The following is a 23,789-nucleotide window of genomic DNA, read 5'->3' on the forward strand; positions in this document are numbered from 1 at the left end:
CATCCCGGCGTTTTCCGTCAATTTTTGTGTGCCCGATTTTCCGACGCGCCGCCTGAGAAAGTGCGCCTCAACTACGTCGTTTCGCTCGGTAACCGCACATGGTTTGCGTCCGTGCTAATGGTTCGTGTCCGAACTAGCCAGTTAGTGGGGATATGCTGCGGCCGCGACGTCTATTAAGCTGACACAGCCAATTCAGCACAATCGAATAAAATTTATACAGAAATTTAGTGCTCTTTTGTTGCTAATTTGTTGCTCAATTCCCAATTTTGTTGCTCCAGCCGTTTCGGAGAAAATAGTGGCTGTGCTAACTTATGTTTAAAGTTAGCACAGCCATTCAAAAAATTGTGTTAAATAAAAAAATAGGATATATTCTTTTAGTGCTTTTTTGTTGCTAATTTGTTGCTCTATTCCCGATTTTTTAATTTTATTTTTAAATCCTGGAAACTACCCCCAAAGCTATTTCTCCTTAAAAACATACTCTAAAAATGCAAATTAGTCAGATATTAATCAATTATGTTCAAGATTAGTTAATTACGTTTTACTGATTTTATTGCCAACCATTTGCATTAATTCCGATTTTGTTGCTCCACCCTTAATGCTTAAAAACCACCCTTAGCTTATCCTACACCAGCACAACGCCTTAAAATTGTAAATTAAACAGATTTCGGAATTGATTATGCATCCCTGATTTTGTTGCTCGCTATTTTTAACAAATCCGATTTTGTTGCTCCACCCTTAATGCTTAAAAACCACCCCTAGCTTACTCTACACCAGCACAACGCCTTAAAGTCATAAATTGAACAAATTTACAATTTTAAGGTATTGTGCTGGTGTAGGATAAGCTAAGGGTGGTTTTTAAGCATTAAGGGTAGAGCAACAAAATCGGATTTGTTAAAAATAGCGAGCAACAAAATCAGGGATGCATAATCAATTCGGAAATCTGTTTAATTTACAATTTTAAGGCGTTGTGCTGGTGTAGGATAAGCTAAGGGTGGTTTTTAAGCATTAAGGGTGGAGCAACAAAATCGGAATTAATGCAAATGGTTGGCAATAAAATCAGTAAAACGTAATTAACTAATCTTGAACATAATTGATTAATATCTGACTAATTTGCAATTTTAGAGTATGTTTTTAAGGAGAAATAGCTTTGGGGGTAGTTTCCAGGATTTAAAAATAAAATTAAAAAATCGGGAATAGAGCAACAAATTAGCAACAAAAAAGCACTAAAAGAATATGTCCTATTTTTTTATTTAACACAATTTTTTGAATGGCTGTGCTAACTTTAAACATAAGTTAGCACAGCCACTATTTTCTCCGAAACGGCTGGAGCAACAAAATTGGGAATTGAGCAACAAATTAGCAACAAAAGAGCACTAAATTTCTGTATAAATTTTATTCGATTGTGCTGAATTGGCTGTGTCAGCTTAATAGACGTCGCGGCCGCAGCATATCCCCACTAACTGGCTAGTTCGGACACGAACCATTAGCACGGACGCAAACCATGTGCGGTTACCGAGCGAAACGACGTAGTTGAGGCGCACTTTCTCAGGCGGCGCGTCGGAAAATCGGGCACACAAAAATTGACGGAAAACGCCGGGATGGCCTCTCTCAGGTTTCTCTCTGCTTCCAACAGATACGTCACAGGATTAGTTTTCTGCACTTTGACGATTCTAAACACCTCCGTGGTCCAATTTGGCGTGTATCCTTTTTCGAAGATTGTCTTGAATTTACTCACGCGTACCGAATCGCCCACTTTGAATCGCGCGGGAGCAGCGATCTTTACGTGGCTGTACACCGTTGTTAGGAGCTTGTCGGCGATCGCGGGGGTAACATCGATGGGTCGCATGCCGATAGTTCGATGCTTTCGCGCGTTGTAATCCGATACGAGACCTGGCAGCGAGTCGATCCATTTGTAATTTCCATTGCGCGTAAACATTTTCCACATGTCGTTCTTGAGCGTGCGATTGAATCGTTCGACGACCGATGCCTTCATTACGGAATATGTCGAATAGTGATTGATATTATGTTTCTTCAAGAGTTTCTGCACGTTTGCGTTGTAAAATTCTTTTCCCTTGTCAGTCTGCAGATTTTTCGGGCATCTTCCGCCGTCTCGAATTATTTTCGCGATCGCCGCAGTAACCTCGGGTCCGCTCTTGGTCTTGAGCGGTACGGCCCATGCGTGCTTGCTCAGCACGTCGATAACGGTGAGTATGTAGTGGTAGCCTCTGTTAAATCGCGTGTATGGGCGCATCTCGACCACATCCGCCTGCCACAGGTCATCGTATCCGCGCACTATGACGCGTCTTCGAGAAAAATTTCTTCTCGCAGGAGCGTGTAATTCTTCCACCAGCCTCCGTTTCTCAGTTGATTGCTTCTTACCAGCCATGACGAAGACGCGCAACTGACGCAGATATCAGATGTACGTTCTTATCTATTCGCGATGATTCGCAATTACATCTTGAATCATCTTTTGAAGTTCGTTTAGGGTAGTTTGCACGTTATTCTGGAATGCGGCCATCTTTCTCTCCATTTCATCCTGTCGATCTTTCAAAATTTGCACGCTCTGCTGCACGTAACGTTTATTGGCTGCATCGCCATCATCTACAGGCGGCGCTATCCGTCGAATCTTGCGCGATTTCGCGTCAAAGTCGGTGGCGACCATGCAAAGAGCGTTATCGCGCACGTAATTTCTGATTAATCCTCTCCATTGATAGTACGGTTCCGCACCGCCTCTTCCGAGCGATATACCAAACTTGTTGATCGGCATTTCGATGTTGATTGAAATGCCTCGCTGTCGCGCCACTTAATTTATAATAAGTCCAGCCTCGCGAAGTTCCTCGATAATCGACAGGATTTCGTTATCGTGACCGGTGTGACCCGCTAGGCGCGAAGCTTCGAGCAATCGGAGACGATCTACAAGCTCGTTGGGATCGTCCCAATGAACATAATCGATCTTGTTGTCGTTTAATGTCATGGCACGCGGTATACCTTTTCCAGCTTTTTTACCCGAAATCGACGATACAATTATATGGTCGATCTTGTTGCCTGTCATGGCACGCGGTATACCTTTTCCAGCTTTTTTACCCGAAATCAACGGCCCGATTATATGTGTGTACTTGTATCCCCCGTTGCCCTTTATTTGAGCGTGAGCATCATAATTGCGTTTATGAGCACTCGTCATCAACAGAATGCTCTTGTATGTTTGCATATCATCCTCTGTGTAGATATCATGATCGGGATATTTCTTAAAGATTAATTCAAAAAGACCGCGTGTGCCATTGTATCGTATGCCGTCGATAATTATCTTGTCCGCGTAGTTCACGTCAAAACGTTTATTACCGAGCATCATTCCATCGTTGGTGAATTTAACACCGTACGCGATGTCCATACCGCTTTCTTGATCGCCGCTCAGAACTGCCCCGACATACTTTTGGCTCAATGGACCCAATTGATCTCGCAACGTTTCTTGACCCTCAGATGTTTGCAACTGCTGTCGAACGGACGTCACGAGTGGGTCATTCGAGGTTTCGAAAACATCTTCGTTTGCGAGCACTGTGGGTTGTACGGAAGGTGCAGAGGTTATCGGTGGTTCATTTAATGGACCTTTCGATCGTTTCGGTTTACGCGGTTTAAAAATTTTTGTTATTTCGCTCAAATTAGATGGCACATTTATCGATCGTTTCAACGTAACCGGAGTTGAAGCCATTACAGAGTCGTTAAACGAGGCGTTTGGTCGTTGTCGTTTGAGCTTCGGCTCTTCGTCTTCCCACGCCGTTTCATTCTCAATCTTTGACACGTCAGATTCTTTGCCAGCAACGGTGTTTTCGGCAATCTGCCTTAGAGGCTCGATGATGGGCTTAAAGTGTCTCTCCAACGCGATATCTTCCTCCACTTTACCAGTTTTCAAGGCGTGATATTTTTTGCGAATCGAATTGCTCGTTTTCGCAATTTGATTTGCTATCCTCTCGCGCTCTCTAATCTCCTCGCTGCTGTCCATGTTGCGCTAACGTTGTTCAATCGACGCGTCGACAACAACTAACCACGTTTCGGTATCGCAAAGTCGTTAAATCCTTTTCTGTAGCGATCATTCGAAATCGCGCTGTCCTTGTCTATCACCACGAATCCGTACTTTTGTTGCCAACACGTATGACACAATTTACTGAAATCATCGTAAGACATATCTGTGTTTACGTGATCGTTGTATATGTGTTTCAGATTGGTACCATCCTGTTTAAACAGAATCAATAAATTCGCGTTGTCGCGTATAAGATGCTTCGGTATCTTCGCATACGTCTGACAAAGATAGGAAGAGTCAATGTCCGCGTGCCGGCCCATTGCAAAGTATTCTCTTATCGTATCCTGCTTGTCGCACGCCACGTCATCAAAGATAAAAATGGAATTCGGGAGCGCCTCGCTCGGCGGAATGACGTCACTGTTATTCGAGAACGTAAAGTAGCCAATCTCTTCTATCGGTGTTAGTATATTCTCCAAATATCGATATTTCGGTTGTTGCAACGATTTCGAGTACACATACACGTTCTCGAAACGTACACCGTGCGGACTTTCCAGCAAGCTTATCAAGACGTTTGTCTTGCCGCAATTCGACGGACCGCAGATGATACCGCGTATAGAAATCGGTAGCATGCCTCCATGTTTGCGTACCTCTTTCGTTAACAGCATCCTATCGTCAAAGTTTGTCACTTTGATCGTCCGCGATTGTCGTACGAACCGCATTTTACCTCCCCTCCACAACGAATGAAATGCAGTATCGAGAAAGCTGGCCTATTTATAGAAACGCGTAGAGCTGAGATGCTCAGTCTTTAAAATGTTTTTGCTCGTGTCGGATAACAGCGATATTTACGATTTAACCGCCGAGCAGTTAAAGTATATACCAAAGGTCATTCTACTGCGACAGTTTTATAATCACATAGATTATTTGTGGGATAAGCTTCCCGAACATATCAAGGCAGATTCGGAGGTTCAGCAATATCGGCGCTTTAATACATTATAATTTGCCGTGTCAGCAAACGCACATCGACGGTCCGCCGCCGTTGATAAAAAACTGCGGCGAATGCCGCCAAAGATAGATCGAGGTCTGCTGAATCGCGCGATAAACGCGCTTCCGATCGAATTACATATCCCCGGCTATCAATTTTGCGGACCGGGAACTCGCTTAGAAACACGATTGGCAAGAGGTGATCGGGGTATTAATCCATTGGACGCGGCGTGTCGCGAGCACGACATAGCCTACTCGCGTAGCAACGATCTCGCAGAACGACACGTGGCAGACAATATACTCGCCGCGGAAGCGCGAAAACGTGTCACCGCGAACGATTCGACTCTCGGAGAGAGAGCTGCGGCTATAGCCGTCTGGGTGGCCATGAAGGCTAAAACGAAACTCGGTATGGGTTTGAAAACGAAGAAAAAGATGAAGAAGACCAAGCGAATACTTCCGGTAGCGAAACGCGGCGGTATCCTACCGATCCTACCGTTATTAGGGGTTCTCGGCTCGTTGGTCGGCGGAGCGGCGGGAGTCGCAAAGGCCGTGAATGATAACAAAGCCGCGCGACGTCAGCTGGAAGAGATGCAACGTCACAATCGCGTCATGGAAGGTCACGGACTTTATCTCGCTCCGTACAAACGCGGACGGGGAGTCTCGAGAAAAAAAAACGTCGAAGAGACGCTAAAAATCCCCAAGGGTGTAACTACCAACGTACAACTGCAACAATTGGCAAAACGTATGCGCATTCCATATTTTAGAGGTATTTTCATGCGCGACTCGTTACCGATCGGCGGTATACGTCGAAACGAGAGCGGTATCGTGAATTTGGATAATACTGAGGGACTGGGTACTCACTGGGTGGCGTACGCGAAGAGGGGAGATCGTGCCATATATTTCGACAGTTTTGGCAATCTTCGACCACCGAGAGAATTGACGCAGTATCTAGAGAACAATGTAATAGAGTACAATCGCATACCTTATCAGCGATACGACCAGAGCAATTGCGGACAACTGTGTCTGCGTTTTCTACAGTCGGTTGACAATCAATTTAAAGACCGACGTTACGCTGTTTAATCTCAGTATTCATTCAAACATGTCACTGACATTTACGCTCACCGGCAAGAGCAGCATCCTCGCGGTAAGCTACTTTCCCGCCGTGGATTTGAGCGATGGCGATTACGAGCTCGGTCTAACAGATTTTGAAACCTATCACACGATACCGAATGTAAATTCGTCGAACAATAAATTCTACTATGACGACGACGACAAGGAGATTACCATTCCCGAAGGATCGTACGAATTGCGTGATATAGACATGTATCTGAAACGCGCTCTTTTATGGGACCAATCCAATAATGTCTCGACAAACGAAGATGAACCGCACCCATTGATTATTATTCATGCTAATAACAATACGATGAAGAGTGAGATCAAGTGCGCTTATCGGATAAATTTCACAAAACCGAACAACATTGGATCGCTGCTGGGATTTTCAGCGAATCGCGTGCTGGAGTCGCGACAATGGCACGAATCGGATGTTCCGCTAAATATCATCAACGTAAACATCATTCGCATAGAGTGTAACGTGACCGCGGGTGCGTACAGCAACGACAAGTACATACGTGCACACGATACACGAGTTTTCACCGAGCGTGCCACCAGGATATAAGATATCGGAAACGCCGGCACAGATCATTTACCTTCCGATCATCGTACGGAGCATTTCGGACTTGACGCTTCGCGTCGTGGATCAGGACGGTCGATTGATTGATTTTCGCGGAGAAGAGATCACCGTTAGACTGCATGTACGAAGACGACAGCGATAACGTGAGATGCTCGTACTGAACGAAGCTGAGCAGGTGCAACAGACGAGAAACAAAAAGACAATCCGATCGCCAAAGAAGAAACTCACTGCGTCGAACATTGAATTTTTGAAATCATTGGGTTTCGTCGTACGAAATGGCTAATATCTTAAACATTGGAGGTGAACCGATCTTTGACGACAGCGTCGTCAAGATTGAGACACACACGTACAATCCGTACGCCAACACAACGTTTGGACATAACGATGAGATAAGAATACCCATACAACAGCAGGATTTATACACGTTGCCGTGCGAGAGCTTTCTCTATGTTGAAGGACGATTGGTAATAAAAAGAAGAAATGACGAGTCTGTGACAACGCTTGCGAATAATTGCGTGGCGTTCATGTTTGATGAAATTCGATACGAGCTCAACGGTGTGGAGATTGATCGCAACAGAAACGTTGGCATAACCAGTACCATCAAGAACTACGTATCGCTATCGTATAACGATTCTCAACTCATGCGGAATGCTGGCTGGGACGTTACATCGAGCATACCGGAAGGATACTTCAACTTTTGCGTACCGCTCAAGTTGTTGCTGGGCTTTTGCGAAGATTACAAACGCGTGGTTGTTAACGCTCGTCACGAATTAATTTTGATACGAGCGCGTAGCGATAACAATTGCATTGTAGGAAATCCTGCGATGGAGCCGGAAATCGAATTGTTTAAAATACAGTGGCGAATGCCTCACGTTACGTTAAACGAGGTCAATAAGCTATCTATGCTACGGGCCTTGGAAAGCGGGCGATATCTTAGTGTCAGTTTCCGTTCGTGGGATCTGTATGAGTATCCCATGTTGCAGAGCACGACCAAGCATTCGTGGGCCGTCAACCCACATGAAATACTTACTCAACAAGGGCAGAAGAATCTCAGGTATACTTGCGGTCTTGGCGGGCACCAGATGGGGAGGCCACCCACAATTGTTACTCTCAGTGTATCGAGCAGTCTTCAGAGGCGCCATAGAATATGGATGCGTCGTTTTTAAGTACAAGGGCAACAAGCAGCTCTTCCTTGCCATCCAACGTTTACAATGGAAGCTATTAAGAAGTGCTATGGGCTATCGTATGTCTACACCTATAAACGTGATTCTGGACGAGGCCAAGGAGCCTCCGTTGTGCTACCGCTTTGCCTATCTCATTCATAATTATTTGGTTAAAAACTTTTCCCGCAGATTTAATCCTGTAATAGAAAGCCTAGAAGACATACAATTCAGCACGCTCAGTCCTGTTAAGAGAGCCAAAGTATGTCGCTTAATCCCACTTTTTCGGTCTTTTCTTGCAGTCAAAAGTATAAGAGGAGTTATGCATCGCTCAGTCGAACTTCCTTATTTCAATTACCCTTTTTTCTCACTCATCAATCAACCTGAACTAATACAGTTTTATCACCCAAATATCAATTCTGCCTCCGCGCAAGAAGCAAACTTGTATTTTACGGAATATTTTGCGGAATACACCCTCGGAGCAACATCTTTTTACACCGATGGTTCGAAGATTGATCCCTCAAGAGCGGTGGGTGCTAGTGTCTTCTCGCCGGACTTACCTATTGAAATTCGTTGCAGGCTACCTCCCGACGCCTCTATCTTCTCAGCGGAGGCCTGGGCAATTTATGAGGCCCTTTTTATCATCCACCAATTCCAGATCCCTTCAGCTATAATATTTTCCGATAGTAAAAGTGTATTACAAACAATCACCTCGCACGATATCACACATAGCAACTACATTATTACACTTATCCGTAACATATATAATAAAGCGATCGCAGCAGGCTCCAAGATTGTGCTGGCGTGGATCCCGTCACACAAGGGAATTATAGGTAATGAGAGGGCGGACTCCCTGGCCAAGGAGGCCATCACTGTAGGTAGAAAATCTAACTTTAAGATCCCGTATAGAGATCTCTACCATAGATCCAAAACTATTTTAGATAATAAGTATAAAGATTACTTAGAAGACTCAGCCTACACCAAAGGACGCTTCTATTACACTCATTATCATAATGACAACGCCAAGCCTTGGTACTACCGCTTAAAGCTCAGCAGAGCGCAAATAGTCATTATCAACCGTCTCCGCAGCGGTCACTATAATTTGAATGTAAGTTTATACCGTAAAAATATTGTCGACTCACCGGGGTGCCCTTGTGGAGACCCATATCAAGATGCTAACCATATAATTTTTAGATGTGAATTAACTCGGCCCAAAACTCCCCCTCTTTATAGGTATCTACGAGAAAAATTTCCAACTCACCCTATGGACATATTTCCCCTTATTATAAATCCGACTCCGAAGCTGTGTCGTTTGCTTCTCTCCTTTTTCTATTCCTGCGAACTATTCATTTAAATCTCCCGCTTTACTCACCCTCCTCTAAGTTAAATTATGGCTTACGCCATCTGCTGAACACTCACCCAATCGAATCGAATAATGGCTGATGCGATTACGAAAGGAAAGCTGTGCCAATAACTAGACGAAGAAGAAGAAGAAGTGGGCCGTCAAAACGGCGACTCAGCTGGAGAAGCCGCGGTACATTATCTTTGCGCTGCAGACCGGCCGCAAGAATATCATGTCTCAAAATGTTAGCGTATTCGATGACTGTAATTTGACCAACGTGAAACTTTATCTAAACTCCAAATTTTATCCGTACGATGACATGAATCTGGATTTTGGTAAAAATCGATACGCCGTTCTTTTCGATATGTATGCGCGTTTTCGTAAAACTTATTACGGATACGATTCCTTCGATACGCTTTGCAGCTTGTATACATTCCTGATGGAAGGACCTTTTGTTGTCATCGATTGCTCGCGACAAAACGAATCTGTCAAGAGCGCCACCGTGGATGTGCGAATAGAATTTGATTGTAAAGAAAATGTACCTGCAAATACTACCGCCTATTGTCTCATCTTGCATGATCGCGTAATCGAATACTGTCCGTTGTCGAACGTAGTGCGCAAACTCATGTAAATTGCAATATCAGCAGATATTGCAATATAAGCAGATATTACAATATAAGAGACACTGATGTACCGCGATAAGATACAGATTGCTCCGTCGTTTCGTCATAATCGTACCGACGTTTGTCGATCTGCAAGGATTCACCGTCAGGATGAAATTTGTCGTAAAGGAGGTGGCAGTTCTGAGAAACGGGACCGTTTTGGCGCATTACATTTTTACATGTCCCATGCCATGGAGTCTCCTCACGAAGTCCGACAGATCATGCGCTTCCTGGTTGATTGCAAATCACCATGGACTACGATGGGAGGACGGAAACGTGCCCTACAGCATGGCGAAACATCTAATTACATCGGCCGTACTTGGAGAGGGCGACGAGACGTCGACTCTTGTGTACGTCAAGGGATGCCAGAAACGAGAATGGCTGGTGGATCTGCTTGAGAATAAAGCGAGAAAACATCTAAAAATTGAGACTTTGGATGCAGATTACGAAGATATCGAATCTTTAAATAATCTAGATGTTACTAATACTGTAAGATGCGAAAAACATGTTAAGAAATGCGCATTACAAAATGTATTAGAAATATTTAACTGGTGGACCAGATGCTCGGGGGGCGGTAGAGCCGTACCCGGATTTGCGATAAAGCGAAGCTCGAAGGACCAGGGGAGAAGTGTAAAGTCTCCCCAAAGCGAAAGTTAAAATGCGACTCACCGTTCGTTGTGCCGTCGACTCCTGGAGGCTTCGTCTCGGTCGCGATCGGGCTCGTGCAGCAACGCAGGCAGGGCAGCAAGCAAAGCGAAAGCGAGGCAGGCAGCAGTAAATTAAGGCAGGCAGCAAGCAAGCAGGAGTAAGCAGGCAAAAGCAGCACACAAGCAGGCCGAGAAAGTAGGCGATCGCACTATCTCGCGACTCCGGAATAGCGCAAGTCTCCCTGCTCCGATAATCTCTCTGTGCTCCGTTAATCTCTCTGTGCTCCGAGACGTCGTAACGATGAGTGCCGAGAGCTCGCGGCGCTGGAACAGTGTCGCGAGCGAGTACTTATTCTTCAGGCGGGTGCCCTCGTGGGGTGAGCGAGGGCAGCACCGATTGGTGAGTCGCGCAATTATCGATTCCGCGTTGATCGCGATCCGCCGACGTTTCGCGCGAGTCACCGAAATACTTAAGACTAGGTACGCAAGAATACTATGTACAACGAGTAACGAGACTAAACAATTAAGTATGATACATGCATCTATCTACAGTTTGGTGAGCGCCAAACATACCGCCCACCAAAATACAACGAGTTGTATTTTACTCAATTTGAATCGGTCACCTGTGGAGCAGGGCCCATCGGCAGGGGGCACAGCTTCACTAGGGGACGCGTGATCGTGCCGTCCGCCACCCGCACCGTGGCGACACGCGGGACGCCGTCGCTGCCCGGATGCAGCGCCTCCACTCGTCCTCGCCTCCAACGCAGAGGAGGCATGTTGGCGTCCTTGAGGAGGACTAACGCCCCGACACCGAGCGGGTTGACGGAGGTCCACCATTTGGGACGCTGTTGCAGCGTATGGAGCTACTCCTGATGCCAGCGCTTCCAGAAGTCCTGGCGTATTCGTTGGACGAGTTGCCACCGACTCAGACGATTCATCGGTAACGGGGTCACGTCTTGAGTGGGAACGGAGACGAGCGGTTCCATCGTGAGGAAGTGACCCGGCGATAGGACTTCGAGGTCGGCAGGGTCGGTGCTCATCGGGCAGAGGGGTCTGGAAGTGTGTGGATTCACGCGGAAACATTGATGACATCTCGAGAGTACGCGTTGTATAGCGCGATGCACCCCGAGGACCCAATAATGTTGCGTGAGCAGGTATTGCCGCGTGCGCCGACCAGGGTGCCTGTTCGTGCGGTGCACGTGTTGGATAACGAGATCCGTGAGCCTATGTTTACAGGGCAGTAAGGCAGGGTGCTTGTTCTCGAATGTCAATCCGGATTTTGCAAGCAGGCCGCCCACCCTGAGAATACCCACCGGATCAAGGAAGGGAGCGAGTTTGCGAAAGGGCTTGGGGAGCCTTCTCCCGCTTTGGAGACGATCGATCTCATCGCGGAAAGCATCCGCCTGTACACTCTTTACAACGAGTAGTAGCGCGGAATGCAGTTCGAACTGATCTATGGCCAAAGTCGTAGGAGCAGATTTAGCACGGAAGTGATTTACAAACCTAAGAATGTATGCTATAATTCGACTAATTTTCTCGATTGAATAGAATTTTTCTAGCACTGAATGCACCGCGTCAGGCGGATCGAGCGCCACGAACGACACAATTTTCTCCTCCTCGGTCGGAGGGGTTTCCGAACTGTGGGAAGGTTCCACTTGAGGCTCAAAGCGAGCGAGCTTGTGCAGGACCTCCGAATGAGGTCCGGCCGTTTGGCGAACCCCGACGAGCCCTCCGTGGTTGCGGGAGGGACGTGGCAGTACGCCAAGACGGCGGGATCCAATGACGCCGTGAGTGTGTGTGACTCGACGGTTATGACCTCCGAGTGAGGTTCGGCCGTTTGGCGACACCCGACGAGCCCTCCGTGATAGCGGGAGGGACGTGGTGATACGCCAAGACGGCGGTAATGCGGTCCTACCGTTCGGCGACACCCGAATGGTGATACGCCGAGACGGCGGTGTCCATAGGCACCGTGAGTGTAGGCGACTCGACGGTGCGCGTTAACGGGGCGAGGGTGTAGGGCCTCGCCCTCGTTCAACGAGCTACGATTACGCGATTGTTGGCGCATTACATTTTTACATGTCCCATGCCATGGAGTCTCCTCACGAAGTCCGACAGATCATGCGCTTCCTGGTTGATTGCGAATCACCATGGACTACGATGGGAGGACGGAAACGTGCCCTACAGCATGGCGAAACATCTAATTACATCGGCCGTACTTGGAGAGGGCGACGAGACGTCGACTCTTGTGTACGTCAAGGGATGCCAGAAACGAGAATGGCTGGTGGATCTGCTTGAGAATAAAGCGAGAAAACATCTAAAAATTGAGACTTTGGATGCAGATTACGAAGATATCGAATCTTTAAATAATCTAGATGTTACTAATACTGTAAGATGCGAAAAACATGTTAAGAAATGCGCATTACAAAATGTATTAGAAATATTTAACTGGTGGTCGCGACACCAGAAAAAATTATGATTTTTTTGAAATAAACTATATATGTATATATAAATGTTTTATTTCTTTTTCCTACATACTTTGTAGTATAATATAGATGTTTTAGCTGTTCAAAAGCTGTTTTTAGCTGTTTCATAGCGGTTCAATAGCTGTTTGATAGCTGTTTTTTAGCTGTTTCATAACTGTTCAAGAGCTGTTTGGTAGCTGTTTTTAGCTGTTTTTTGCTGTTTTATAGCGATTCAATAGCTGTTTGATAGCTGTTTGATAGCTGTTTTTAGCTGTTTTTAGCTGTTTTTAGCTGTTTTTAGCTGTTTGATAGCTGTTCAATAGCGGTTTAATAGCTGTTTGATAGCTGTTTGATCGCGGTTCAATAGCAGTTTTACAGATCAAATTACCGAAAGTCAATGGCGCAATATCGTTTTCGAGAACATGTGTCTCGCGGTGACTTCATCGCACACGTGCAAAACTGTACATCGCAGATTTTTCGGCAGGCGCATCCGTACGGCTACTGAGATGAAATTAGATATGATAAACAAACGATGTGACAATAGTGAGATGTAGTAGGATGAATTTGAAGGTACGCTCAGTAGTCGAGGACTAGAAGTGAGAGTCGGTTGGTGTGCATGATCGTGCGGTTTATACAACAATTGGTTCGCCATTTTAAGAGCTGTATATCAAAGCCCACCGATATGAGCGAGTACGCAAAACTTTGCAAACCGATACGTAATTCTAAATTCAAGATTGTGAAAATCAACGAACCGCAGATGAGAAACTGTAGCAGATTGTATAAGGGGAAAGTCGACGTAGCGCGATATCTATTCCGTCGCGAGATCGGAATCGCTGATCTCCGATCGCATCAAGATTTTCTCGACAACGAATTTTATTGGAAAAGAACCTTCGGATATTATCCAAAGTTCATATTTTAGCTTCTGTATAAACTACTGACTTCATATGCCCCCAAAGAAAGTAATCTAAGGATTTGAAAATGTTTCAAATATTCATATTAACTTTCAATAGTTGTGGTTCTGTTAGGAACATTTACGGAGATATGTTTAATGTTTATTAAACAATTTCAACTCTAAATGACTTCAATAACACACCCGGACCTCGAGTCATAGGACTCATAGGACACCCTGTATAATATATAATATGCATATATAATTATATAATATTATAATATACATATATGTATATAATTTTAGTTTCATATATAATACATTTTATTTAAGAATTTTAAGTTTAAAATTATCATGTTAAAATTAAACTTTTTATTCTGTAATCTTGTTTTAACATTTTAAAAAAGTAACTGAAAAAGTAACTAATAGTTACTTTTTAAGTAACTGTAACTGTAACGAGTTACTTTTGAGAATCAGTAACTAGTAACTGTAACTAATTACTTTTTTGACTCGGTAACGATAACTGTAACTAGTTATTTTTAAAAAGTAACTTTCCCAACCCTGTACCAAAGTGTTCTATTTGTGTTAAAAAACATTTGGATAATTCTTGTAGCATGTCGTTATATTGCTTCACATTTTGTACGGATTTCTGACAGTTTAAATTGGACGATGTTTCCGATAAATCTTTCAGTTCAACAGGAGTAAAGATCTGCAAAATTCAAAAGACAATTCAATTTCATTCCTCAATTTAGTTACCTGAAATATTTTAGCAAACAATTTTTAGAAACATACACATTGTAACTTTTGTTCAAGTATATCAATGGATTTTTTCAAGCAAGCAATTTCCTGATCCTTTGCAGAACACGCCTCTGAACATTTTGGAATTTCAGGTTTCACATAACTGTGGCTGTCACTAGAACTTAACGATTTCATTGCCAACTCTAATTCTTTTTCTACTTTTAATTGTTGTTTTTGTTGGTCTTTATCAGCAAACTTTTCGGATATTACAGACGTTATGTATTCTTTACATTTCTCAACAGCTATCTTTGATATTGCGCTTGTAAGTTTGGGCACGTTCTGTTCAAGTTCTGTTTCACTGGTGAAAGCATTACTAACAATAGTGTCAGATTCAGAAATGGCACTAATCGCCTGGAAAAAAGTGAAATGGACAATGAAATTATGTATAACATATGTATTTACATATATATTTAACGTAATACATTTCTATCTATATACCTTATATCCTATATCTTCAGTGTGTTGTGAGAGCCAGAGTTTAGTTTTCAGTTCTGCATTTTCCTTTTTGAGATGATTTATAAGTTCTTTAGTTTCCGCAAACTTTTGCTTATGATTTTGATGAACCTTGGTCACCTCCTCTTGCCACATTGCCAGGGTATTAAACTGCTGTTTCATAGAGTCGTTGTTCTGCCTCAAGGTTTCCTTCAATTTCACATTTTCTTGCAACATTTCCGTCAATCTGCGTTGCATCTCAGTTATGCTCAGCGACGACACCATTGACTTATAGTCCTGCAGGGAAAAATATTTTTACTATTTACCATTTTATGTAATCATGAGATAAAACAGAATTGTGTGATGTACGTACAATTGACATGCTCTTCTGTTGGATATCAACATAGGAAGCTAATAAGGAAGCCTGAGCCTCTACCGAATCTTTACCAAGCACTATGAAAGAAAGGCTATCTGCTTCCTCATTGGCATTGACGTTAATCAATGTACTTATATTTAAAGCTGTAGTAACAGGCTCACCCAACTTGAACAATGGTTCCTTACTTCCCTCAGTAATTCCTTCTGCTTTAGGGTTTTTAGGCTGAACTGGATCCATGTTCTTGATTAAGATTGTTTGGTCAATCTTGCACAGCAATTAAAAATCAACGATGAAACGTCTAGGCTGAAAAATCAATTATTATTTTCCTATAGTAATGTATTATTAATAATAAAATAGTGAGTGGCGTTGTAAGATAAACCTGTACCCTTTTAACAATGTAACAAATGACTCGGAATATTCCGATATCTATTTTTTCAATATACACTGATTTGAGACATGGTGAAGTATTTAATTTACATTTTAGACTTACAACAGTTGTGTACAAGTAAAATCATACCTATCGGAGTCGGATCACGTTTGATAATCTCTCTAAAACTTACATCAGATTTTGTTTATTGAGGTTAGACAACAAAAGCTTTTACAATGTGACGAATAATCACTCTATCAACAAATTCGTATCAAAGGCGCAGTCAATCGTTAATCTCTACGTTCCAATTAGATTGCATTTGTTCATTGCTACGTCAAAGGCGTATTCTTAGATTGCTGTAAACAACCTAAGGACACAATTCATTTAGGCTGTATCAGAGACATGAAATTTTGTGAAATGCTATTTTTGTCAATTTTGTTCACGCAAGTCGGGGCAAAAAAGAAAATTAAAACGGAGAAAGAAAAGAAAAAGAAAAATAATGCTGTACGCAACGTTTTATTAACGTAAAATAAATACCGATTAGTCCGAATTAATTAAGAGCGTTATAGAGAAATGATTTAAATAATGCGAAAGTGTTAAATTTAGACTCACCGTTATGAAGTATCTGCAGTCGCGTGTGCATCACCACGAAACAGGAAGTGAGTATATTTGGCGTTCTTGATTTTTCACCCTCGTATCTTCCACCATGTCTCGAATCTTCTCCAATCTCCTCCACTAACTAAACTCCACTTCTAGTTCTCTTTTGGGTCTAATCCAAATATATACACAATAATATCCACTTCAAGTGTAAAAAGTGTACATAAAATGCAGATAATGCGCAGACAGACCGCCGCACAGTGGGCTGAACGGTAAAAAAAACGGACGTATTTGTAGAAAATAATGAAGTTCAAAAATTCAAAATTGCATTAATGGTTATAGTTATTAGTTCAAGTAAGGCTTAAAATTAGTTTTAATAATTTTTTATTTTAATTTTTTCAAAATTGAAGAAAGTTTTCGTAGTTGAAAATGAACACCTTTTATTTACGTGTTGAAATGTTTTATTTTACCTTTATTTCAAATAAGTGCCATGAACACAATTATTGTCCGATTTCAAAAAACCAAAGCTTGTTTTAAAGAAGTGCATGTACGGGCCGCACAGTCGGGTGAAAGGTTCGTAAGTCGAGTTCCCGGATCTGGCCAATCACGTTCCGCCGCTCCGCGCCGCCGCGGCGCGGCGGATCGATACGGTGACGTAGTAGGCAGTGTTGGCACCGCGCAGTCCGTACCAACTCGTACTAGCGGCGCGACCGTTAAATTTGAATTAGAGTTCCTATAATAAGAGTTAGGACAAACTGCCGCCATGTACAGCCAAATGATAGCTTTGTCTCACTCCCACTAACTTCTTGGCTGAAACATAATGGCGACCATGATAGCTTGGTCTCACTCCCACTTACAGCTTGTCTCACTCTTACTAACTTGGCTGAAACATATGACGGGACCAATCAAAAATCGTCACCACATTGGCTTAACTCTTATTATAGGAACTCTAATTTGAATCCCGCCTCCCCCTCCCCCGCGACGCCCGAAATATGCGGTTCCCTCCTCCCCCTTCCCCGCGGCGCCCGAAACATGCGGTTCCCCCCCTCCCCCTACCCTGCGGCGCCCGAAACACGCGGTTCCCCCCTCCCCCTCCCCCGCGGCGCTTGAAACGCGCGGTTTCCCCCCCGCGGTCCCCCCGCCCGCGGTTCCCCCCGCCCCTCACCCCCCCTCGCCCTCGGTATGTGGTCCAGAACGCCCGTAGCTTACCTACTAGATCAGACTATGAATACCGGCCAAGGAGCTCGTGTACCTACTTGGCGTAATTTTTTTATCTTCTCGAAAAAATAATTTTGTATTTATATATACATTAAATTATATACACACACAATTTTATTGTGATTTCACGCAAATTCTAAGTCGCATAAGTGCCCGTCTACTATAGGTGTTTTAAGCCCTAAACCTTAAGAAATTGACCAAACACAGTCAATTATTTTTCTCAAATTCAACTGTGATTGAACAATTTTTTAAGGCTTAGGGCTTAAAACACCTATTGTAGACGGGCACTAAGACGAACTTCAGACCATAATAAAGCATAAAAACCTGGCGTAAATATTAAACAAAAAAAGAACGAAGTAAGTTATTCAAACATTTTTTTATGTTGTAGATATTTAATAAATATGAAATATTTATCACTCTTATTGTGATGTGTTTTCGTAGCCTATTAGAAAATTATAGCTTTATCTAAATATTCTAAATGATATATTTGACGATTATATTTTGCTAAAAAGGTTTTTAATTAATGACATTAATGTTTATTATATTGCTTATCTTTTATTTGAACAATATGTAATATCGGCATTCTGTACATGGTTGACACTATCAATAACTATTAACTCTTATAAGCCCTCTGTGTGTAATTGTTTCGATTAAATTCCTCTTATTAAATGCGTAAAATATGTACATTTATTACATAATTAAACTTTATTTAGAGATTAAAATCTTTCTGATTTTTTGACGACTTTTCAATTGTTGTTATTTATGTTGCTGTTATTATTGTTGAAAAATGGGAAACGCAAATCGGTGTCTGTGAGATTTTCTTCGATCCATTTGTCTGCCTTCGCATTTATTTCCGCAGTAAATATATTTTTCCAATTGGTGCCTCCTTTTCTCACGAAACTTTCCTCGGCGATGATCCCACAAGCTCTCAACTCAGAATAGTTGACCATCGGATTGTTCCGGAAATTCTTAATGTCCAGATAATCCACAACCTTGCTAACTTCTTCGTCAGTGTATGTCTAGTTCAAAAATTTTGCTACCTTCTTAATTGCTTTCGGAAAATCCTAGAAAACGTTTAACTCAATTTTCTCTACATTCTCACATAAAAGTAAAAAAAGCAAGCAACAGGATGTTAATTATTTAAGAAAAAAGTTATTATTTAATTAATATATATGAGTTCAGTTTGGAATTTAAATATTTGAAGTAAAAAGATGAATTATAATCATATTATTTTCATTATTCAAAATATATTAGAGTATATCATAAAACATTTTTTTAACATTGTATGCACTAAATGGTTAAGATAAGAAAGAATAAAGAAAGAAAAATAGAAGTGTTTATTTCATACAACGTATCACTTTTAAAAAATTTGAAATAAAGAGATTATTTCATAAAATATTATATTGAATATGTGTTAAAAATGTATATTTGGTACATTGAAAACAAAAATAAAATACTTACGTGTGTCATCTCCTCGTAAAACATGAACAGAAGATTTTTGTTATTTCTCAAGGCCCACGCCTCTTTTAAATGTGCCCAATATGGATTCCAGGGAGCTGGAAGAACAAATTGTAAAGAACAAATTAGGTATATTAAGAATTTTTACCTTCTTTTCCCCCCTCCCAAAAAATAAATATAAAGCAAATGCATTTTTTGTCAGAAATATAAGCAGATATACAAATGAGTAAAACAAAATGCCGCAAGAGGAGAGATCAATGTTTTTTTTGAGAAGTCTTAATATATAAATCATTCTAAAAAAAAGATTTACTCAGACACATGCGTCATTCCGAATAGTTTGCAAGACAGAGCTGTTCAAATTTGGAGAGTAATACTTTTTTCTTTTTTCCTTTCTTTTAATCGTACGTAGTTTTGTTCATAAGATTAGAATAAAATTTACGGAAGGAAAGTAGATACACAATGTGTTTTACTCATTTGTATATTAGTTGCTGTCTAAATTGGTCAGAACGTTGTTGAGAGGCAACAAGTTCTAACTGCATAAATCAGGAGCCATCGCTGAAATTAATGTTCTAACGCAAGAATATAATTTTGAATTTTTTTTTCTAAGTTTTTTATTTTAAATTCTTTTTTTTGTTACTAGTATTTTAGTGTTCAAATTTTTGCTATATTGTGCGTACGGATTCGGCATTTTAAATTTTGAACGTTCAACTTCATATTCAACTATTTCTAAAACCCCTATTATATTCATTTTCGTCTAAATTTAAAAAACAATATTTTTTATTTTTGATTTTAACATTGATTCTGTTATAAATTTTTTAATCTCTTGCTTCATATTTATATATTAACTCCTTAAGAATGCTTACTATGTATAACAAATCAATCGCCTAGACAAGACTTACAGGAAAAGATTGGGCATCCGTAGAAGTGTTAAATAACACAAATATTTATGATAAGACACAGAGAGAAATGAAAAACACTTATTGCTTCCTCTAAACATCTTTTACTTAGGGTAGAGCGGGGTCAAAAGTAACAATTTGACTTTAGAATTTGATTGTGAAAGAACTATTACAGTAAAAGAAAAACTCTTGATACCCTAAGTTAATGTGATCATTTCACTTTATGGAAATTCTCCTATTTGAATCTTGTGATAAACCAAATAAAAATTATTAATCAAAAACATAAACGAGGGAAAATATTACAATCGCCCCCGACTCCGGGTCGGTTGCAACACTATAGAGGGGATCGATAGTAACAGTTTTAAATAATCAAAATAAAAAATGTTTATTCAATGAAAAATAATAATTTATCTTATATTAACAAAAACAAACTAAAATGTTCATATTCTCATGTACATACAAAAAAAATAAAATAAGATCTTAATACTCTATTCAAACATAACTTCTTTATATCAATTATAGAAAACATTAACTTTGTTCATTTAATTATAAACATTTTTTGTTCTTATATTTTTAAATGATAGGAACACAAAATGTTTTTAAGGACTAGTACAAATAAAAATTAGTTTGAATCACAGTTGTTACAAACGTCCCGAATATGTTTTTGAACTTTGACTTAAAATTTTTAATAATAAAATGCCAAAAATGAATAAGTAATAATTATTATACTAAGCAAAAATAACGAAACTTATATAATAAATATAACCTAAAAGAAAAAGTACTTACTTGCAGTGGATATATTATATTAAAAGTTTAAGATTGTCGGAAGAAACTACTTTACGGCCTCAAAAACATATTTTATTTATTGCACACGTCCACTCAATACTCAGGTCGTAGGCGTTTTGAGACACGTTAAGCTTGTTCAGCTTCATCCATTAACCAACGCATTCGCATCTATGCCTATATAACTATAGATATTTGAATTGTTACTTTCGCCCCGCGTTACTTTTGACCCCGCTCTACCCTACTCAAACTATTTTCGAAGTAATTCCAAAAGGTGGCAATATCGCCGATATATCCTTGAGAGAGAGAGAGAGAGAGAGAGAAAGAGAGAGAGTCTTTATGGCACAATTAAGATGATACCAAAAGGTTGCAACGTCTTTCGGATTGCGAGCAACGTAGACGACCTTTCGAAAAAAGTGTCGTAAAGTCATAAACATTTGGTGACATTTATTATACTAATAAATTCCTCAGTTTTCTACATTCAGTTATTACCTTGCAAACAACATCTAAAAGTCCAGGGAGCATTGTGAAAGGGAAGTGGCTCTTTATGAATCTAGGCGACGGCATTTTGGCAATAACTTCGTAACCGGGCTTGGCTATCTCCAGACATAGCTCTTGCTTCGCAATGTGCTCCTGCTTATTCATTGACAAAATTCACGAGTAACTTCAGGATGTGCGTGCGTGCGTGCGTGCGTGCGTGCGTGCGTGCGTGTGTGTGTGAAATTAAGAAATGGAAACCTCTCTGTAAGTAGACGCTTTGTTGCCAAGTCAAAGTTCAAATTGTTAGCCAACACACAGCCAGATAAGCTCCGACATCACAGTAGTTCCTAAAAATAACAAAAGTAGCAACAATATTTCTTTTATCGCGTATAAAAAAAAACAATTTATCTTTAACAAGTAGATGTATAGTTGGATCTGTTAAGGGGATGCTAAAGCCGTCCAAATTACCGACAATTCATTTCAAAGCTCTCATTTTGAAACGGCTTTACAGATCACAAAATCCTTTTACAGGAGTAAAGTAGAGGTACTAATGAAGGGTGGGATTGTCAAATAATTAGTAATAATTGAAAAAAATTTTAAAATGCTGTCACCTCATAACCTTATTTTCTGATATAAACAGTTGTATACGTAATATGTACGAAATTAAACTTTCCCACCCTTCAGAAGACGTGCACAAACAATAACATACCTTTGAAATTGAGATTGAAAGCCTGGAATAAAAATGAGAGCTTTGAAACGATCGTGTATATTTTTCACAAAAATATTCACGCAGAGCAGCAATTATGTCACAGCAGTAGTTCACGGATCTTGCGAGAGATGGCGAGATGGCGCACGCAGCTGTGGGCAGTTTCGGGGTTGGCTACATTGTCTGGTTCCTACACAGCAATCGAACCAGAACAGATATATGATACAGATATATCTCGTTAGGCATTTTTACATTTTTTTCAATTATTACTAATTATTTTACAATCCCACCCTTCATTAGTACCTAAACTTTACTCCTGTAAAAGGATTTTGCGATCTATGAAGCCGTTTCAAAGAACGAGCTTTGAAAGATATGTGGTTCAGATATCGCGTTAGACATTTTTACATTTTTTTCAATTATTACTAATTATTTTACAATCCCACCCTTCATTAGTACCTAAACTTTACTCCTGTAAAAGGATTTTGCGATCTATGAAGCCGTTTCAAAGAACGAGCTTTGAAAGATATGTGGTACAGATATCGCGTTAGACATTTTTACATTTTTTTCAATTATTACTAATTATTTTACAATCCCACCCTTCATTAGTACCTAATCTTTACTCCTGTAATAGGATTTTGCGATCTATGAAGCCGTTTCAAAGAACGAGCTTTGACAGATAAGGGCCCGATTCTCTATCTACAAACGTATGCGTAAACTCTGCTCTAACAGAAAAGCTGCAGAGCTTATTGGCTAAAAACTGTGCGATAGCCAATCAGTAGCCTTTCTGTTAGAGCAGTGTTTGCGCATACGTTTCTCGTTAGAGAAGCGGGCCCATGTGGTACAGATATCTCGTTAGGCATTTTTACATTTTTTTCAATTATTACTAATTATTTTACAATCCCACCCTTTATTAGTACCTAAACTTTACTCCTGTAAAAGGATTTTGCGATCTATGAAGCCGTTTCAAAGAACGAGCTTTGAGAGATATGTCGTACAGATATGCCTCGTTAGACAAGGACATATATCTCTCGTATTATTCCTTTCTCTCCTATGTATGTAATTTGCATGCACCCATTTATTCCTCTCTCTCTCTTTCTCTCCCTCTCTCTCATCCCTGTCCCTCTCTCTCTCTTTCTCTTACAAGTACACTGGGTAGCTACTCTTAGTATGGGTAAAATCAGGATTTTCTGGAAGAGTGGTGTTAGGATTCTAGGGTATATTTGAAGAAAGAAAAACGGTAATGTAATTTAGGACAAGAAACTCTATTTATTATAGTTCATATAATGAGTCTATATGAGTTATATATAAGGCCATTTTGACGCCGACGGCGGCGCGTATGGCGGCGCGTATGGGGGCGCGTATGGGGGCGCGTATCAAATAATATTATGAGCACGAAAAAATATACACGAAGAATTTATTTTGAGAATCAGAAATATTAAAAAAACGCGACAAAGTTTTTTTCCCTCCGGATGAAATTCCAACGTGCGCTTCTAAGGTCAACGCGCATCCTTTGCTAAACGAATGAATTCATATACACGTTTTGCTGCCAGATTTTTATTGACGTGATACAGACGGGTGTACATCTGAGCCTCAATAAAGCGCGAGTTTAATCGTAAATCAATTATGCGAAAGATCTTAGATCTTATATTCGTCAATAAAGTTATAAAATCCGCAAACAATGCAAAAATTTGCGCATAGTCCCTCGTGATCGAATATAAATGCATCGCGTCGCTTTGCTAATGATCGGATAAACACTTTCTCGAAAACGCAACAAAATATTTGCTCCACGAAATAAGCTCGCACAAATCGCATGTGACAAAACTGAAATTT

General features: G+C 40.9%; 3 protein-coding genes and 1 long non-coding RNA gene across 6 annotated transcripts; 1 reads left to right on the forward strand and 3 right to left on the reverse strand.

Moving 5' to 3' along the window:
• Nucleotides 1-2,794: 2,794 nt before the first annotated feature.
• LOC139821762 (uncharacterized) lies at nucleotides 2,795-4,519 on the reverse strand. Its single transcript, XM_071793062.1, has one exon. It carries the CDS (start codon nucleotides 3,995-3,997, stop codon nucleotides 2,804-2,806), a length of 1,194 nt encoding a protein of 397 aa, XP_071649163.1. The 5' UTR covers nucleotides 3,998-4,519; the 3' UTR covers nucleotides 2,795-2,803.
• A 552-nt stretch (nucleotides 4,520-5,071) lies between these two features.
• On the forward strand, nucleotides 5,072-6,076 carry LOC139821764 (uncharacterized). Its single transcript, XM_071793067.1, has one exon. It carries the CDS (start codon nucleotides 5,072-5,074, stop codon nucleotides 6,074-6,076), a length of 1,005 nt encoding a protein of 334 aa, XP_071649168.1.
• A 6,921-nt stretch (nucleotides 6,077-12,997) lies between these two features.
• LOC139821763 (uncharacterized) lies at nucleotides 12,998-16,594 on the reverse strand. 3 transcript variants are annotated; one of them, XM_071793065.1, is made up of 6 exons: nucleotides 16,434-16,590; nucleotides 16,015-16,188; nucleotides 15,452-15,757; nucleotides 15,085-15,375; nucleotides 14,641-14,997; nucleotides 12,998-14,557 (listed from the first exon to the last, which is right to left on the reverse strand). In XM_071793065.1, exons 3-6 carry the CDS (start codon nucleotides 15,689-15,691, stop codon nucleotides 14,378-14,380), a joined length of 1,068 nt encoding a protein of 355 aa, XP_071649166.1. In that variant the 5' UTR covers nucleotides 15,692-15,757; nucleotides 16,015-16,188; nucleotides 16,434-16,590; the 3' UTR covers nucleotides 12,998-14,377. The 3 variants fall into 3 exon arrangements, with proteins under 3 accessions (XP_071649166.1, XP_071649165.1, XP_071649164.1); XM_071793064.1 differs by having other exon boundaries at nucleotides 15,972-16,188; XM_071793063.1 differs by lacking the exon at nucleotides 16,015-16,188 and having other exon boundaries at nucleotides 16,434-16,594.
• Nucleotides 16,595-18,171: 1,577 nt separating this feature from the next.
• LOC139822030 (uncharacterized) lies at nucleotides 18,172-22,637 on the reverse strand. The gene is made up of 4 exons (XR_011734425.1): nucleotides 21,963-22,637; nucleotides 21,512-21,600; nucleotides 19,098-19,192; nucleotides 18,172-18,700 (listed from the first exon to the last, which is right to left on the reverse strand). It is a non-coding gene; the product is annotated as an uncharacterized lncRNA (long non-coding RNA).
• Nucleotides 22,638-23,789: the final 1,152 nt, after the last annotated feature.

The sequence above is a fragment of the Temnothorax longispinosus genome, chromosome 11 (genome assembly GCF_030848805.1).
Source record: "Temnothorax longispinosus isolate EJ_2023e chromosome 11, Tlon_JGU_v1, whole genome shotgun sequence".
Classification (NCBI taxonomy): Eukaryota; Metazoa; Arthropoda; class Insecta; order Hymenoptera; family Formicidae; genus Temnothorax; species Temnothorax longispinosus.

What these genes read in the sequence shown, in the direction of transcription:
- LOC139821762 (XM_071793062.1), bottom strand. Translation starts at nt 3,997, where the DNA reads ATGGACAGCAGCGAGGAGATTAGAGAGCGCGAGAGGATAGCAAATCAA.
- LOC139821763 (XM_071793063.1), bottom strand. Translation starts at nt 15,691, where the DNA reads ATGGATCCAGTTCAGCCTAAAAACCCTAAAGCAGAAGGAATTACTGAG. An exon ending in AACAGAAGAGCATGTCAATT is followed by an intron (nt 15,376 to 15,451) that starts GTACGTACATCA and finishes TTTTCCCTGCAG; the next exon opens with GACTATAAGTCAATGGTGTC. An exon ending in CTGAAGATATAGGATATAAG is followed by an intron (nt 14,998 to 15,084) that starts GTATATAGATAG and finishes ACTTTTTTCCAG; the next exon opens with GCGATTAGTGCCATTTCTGA.
- LOC139821764 (XM_071793067.1), top strand. Translation starts at nt 5,072, where the DNA reads ATGCCGCCAAAGATAGATCGAGGTCTGCTGAATCGCGCGATAAACGCG.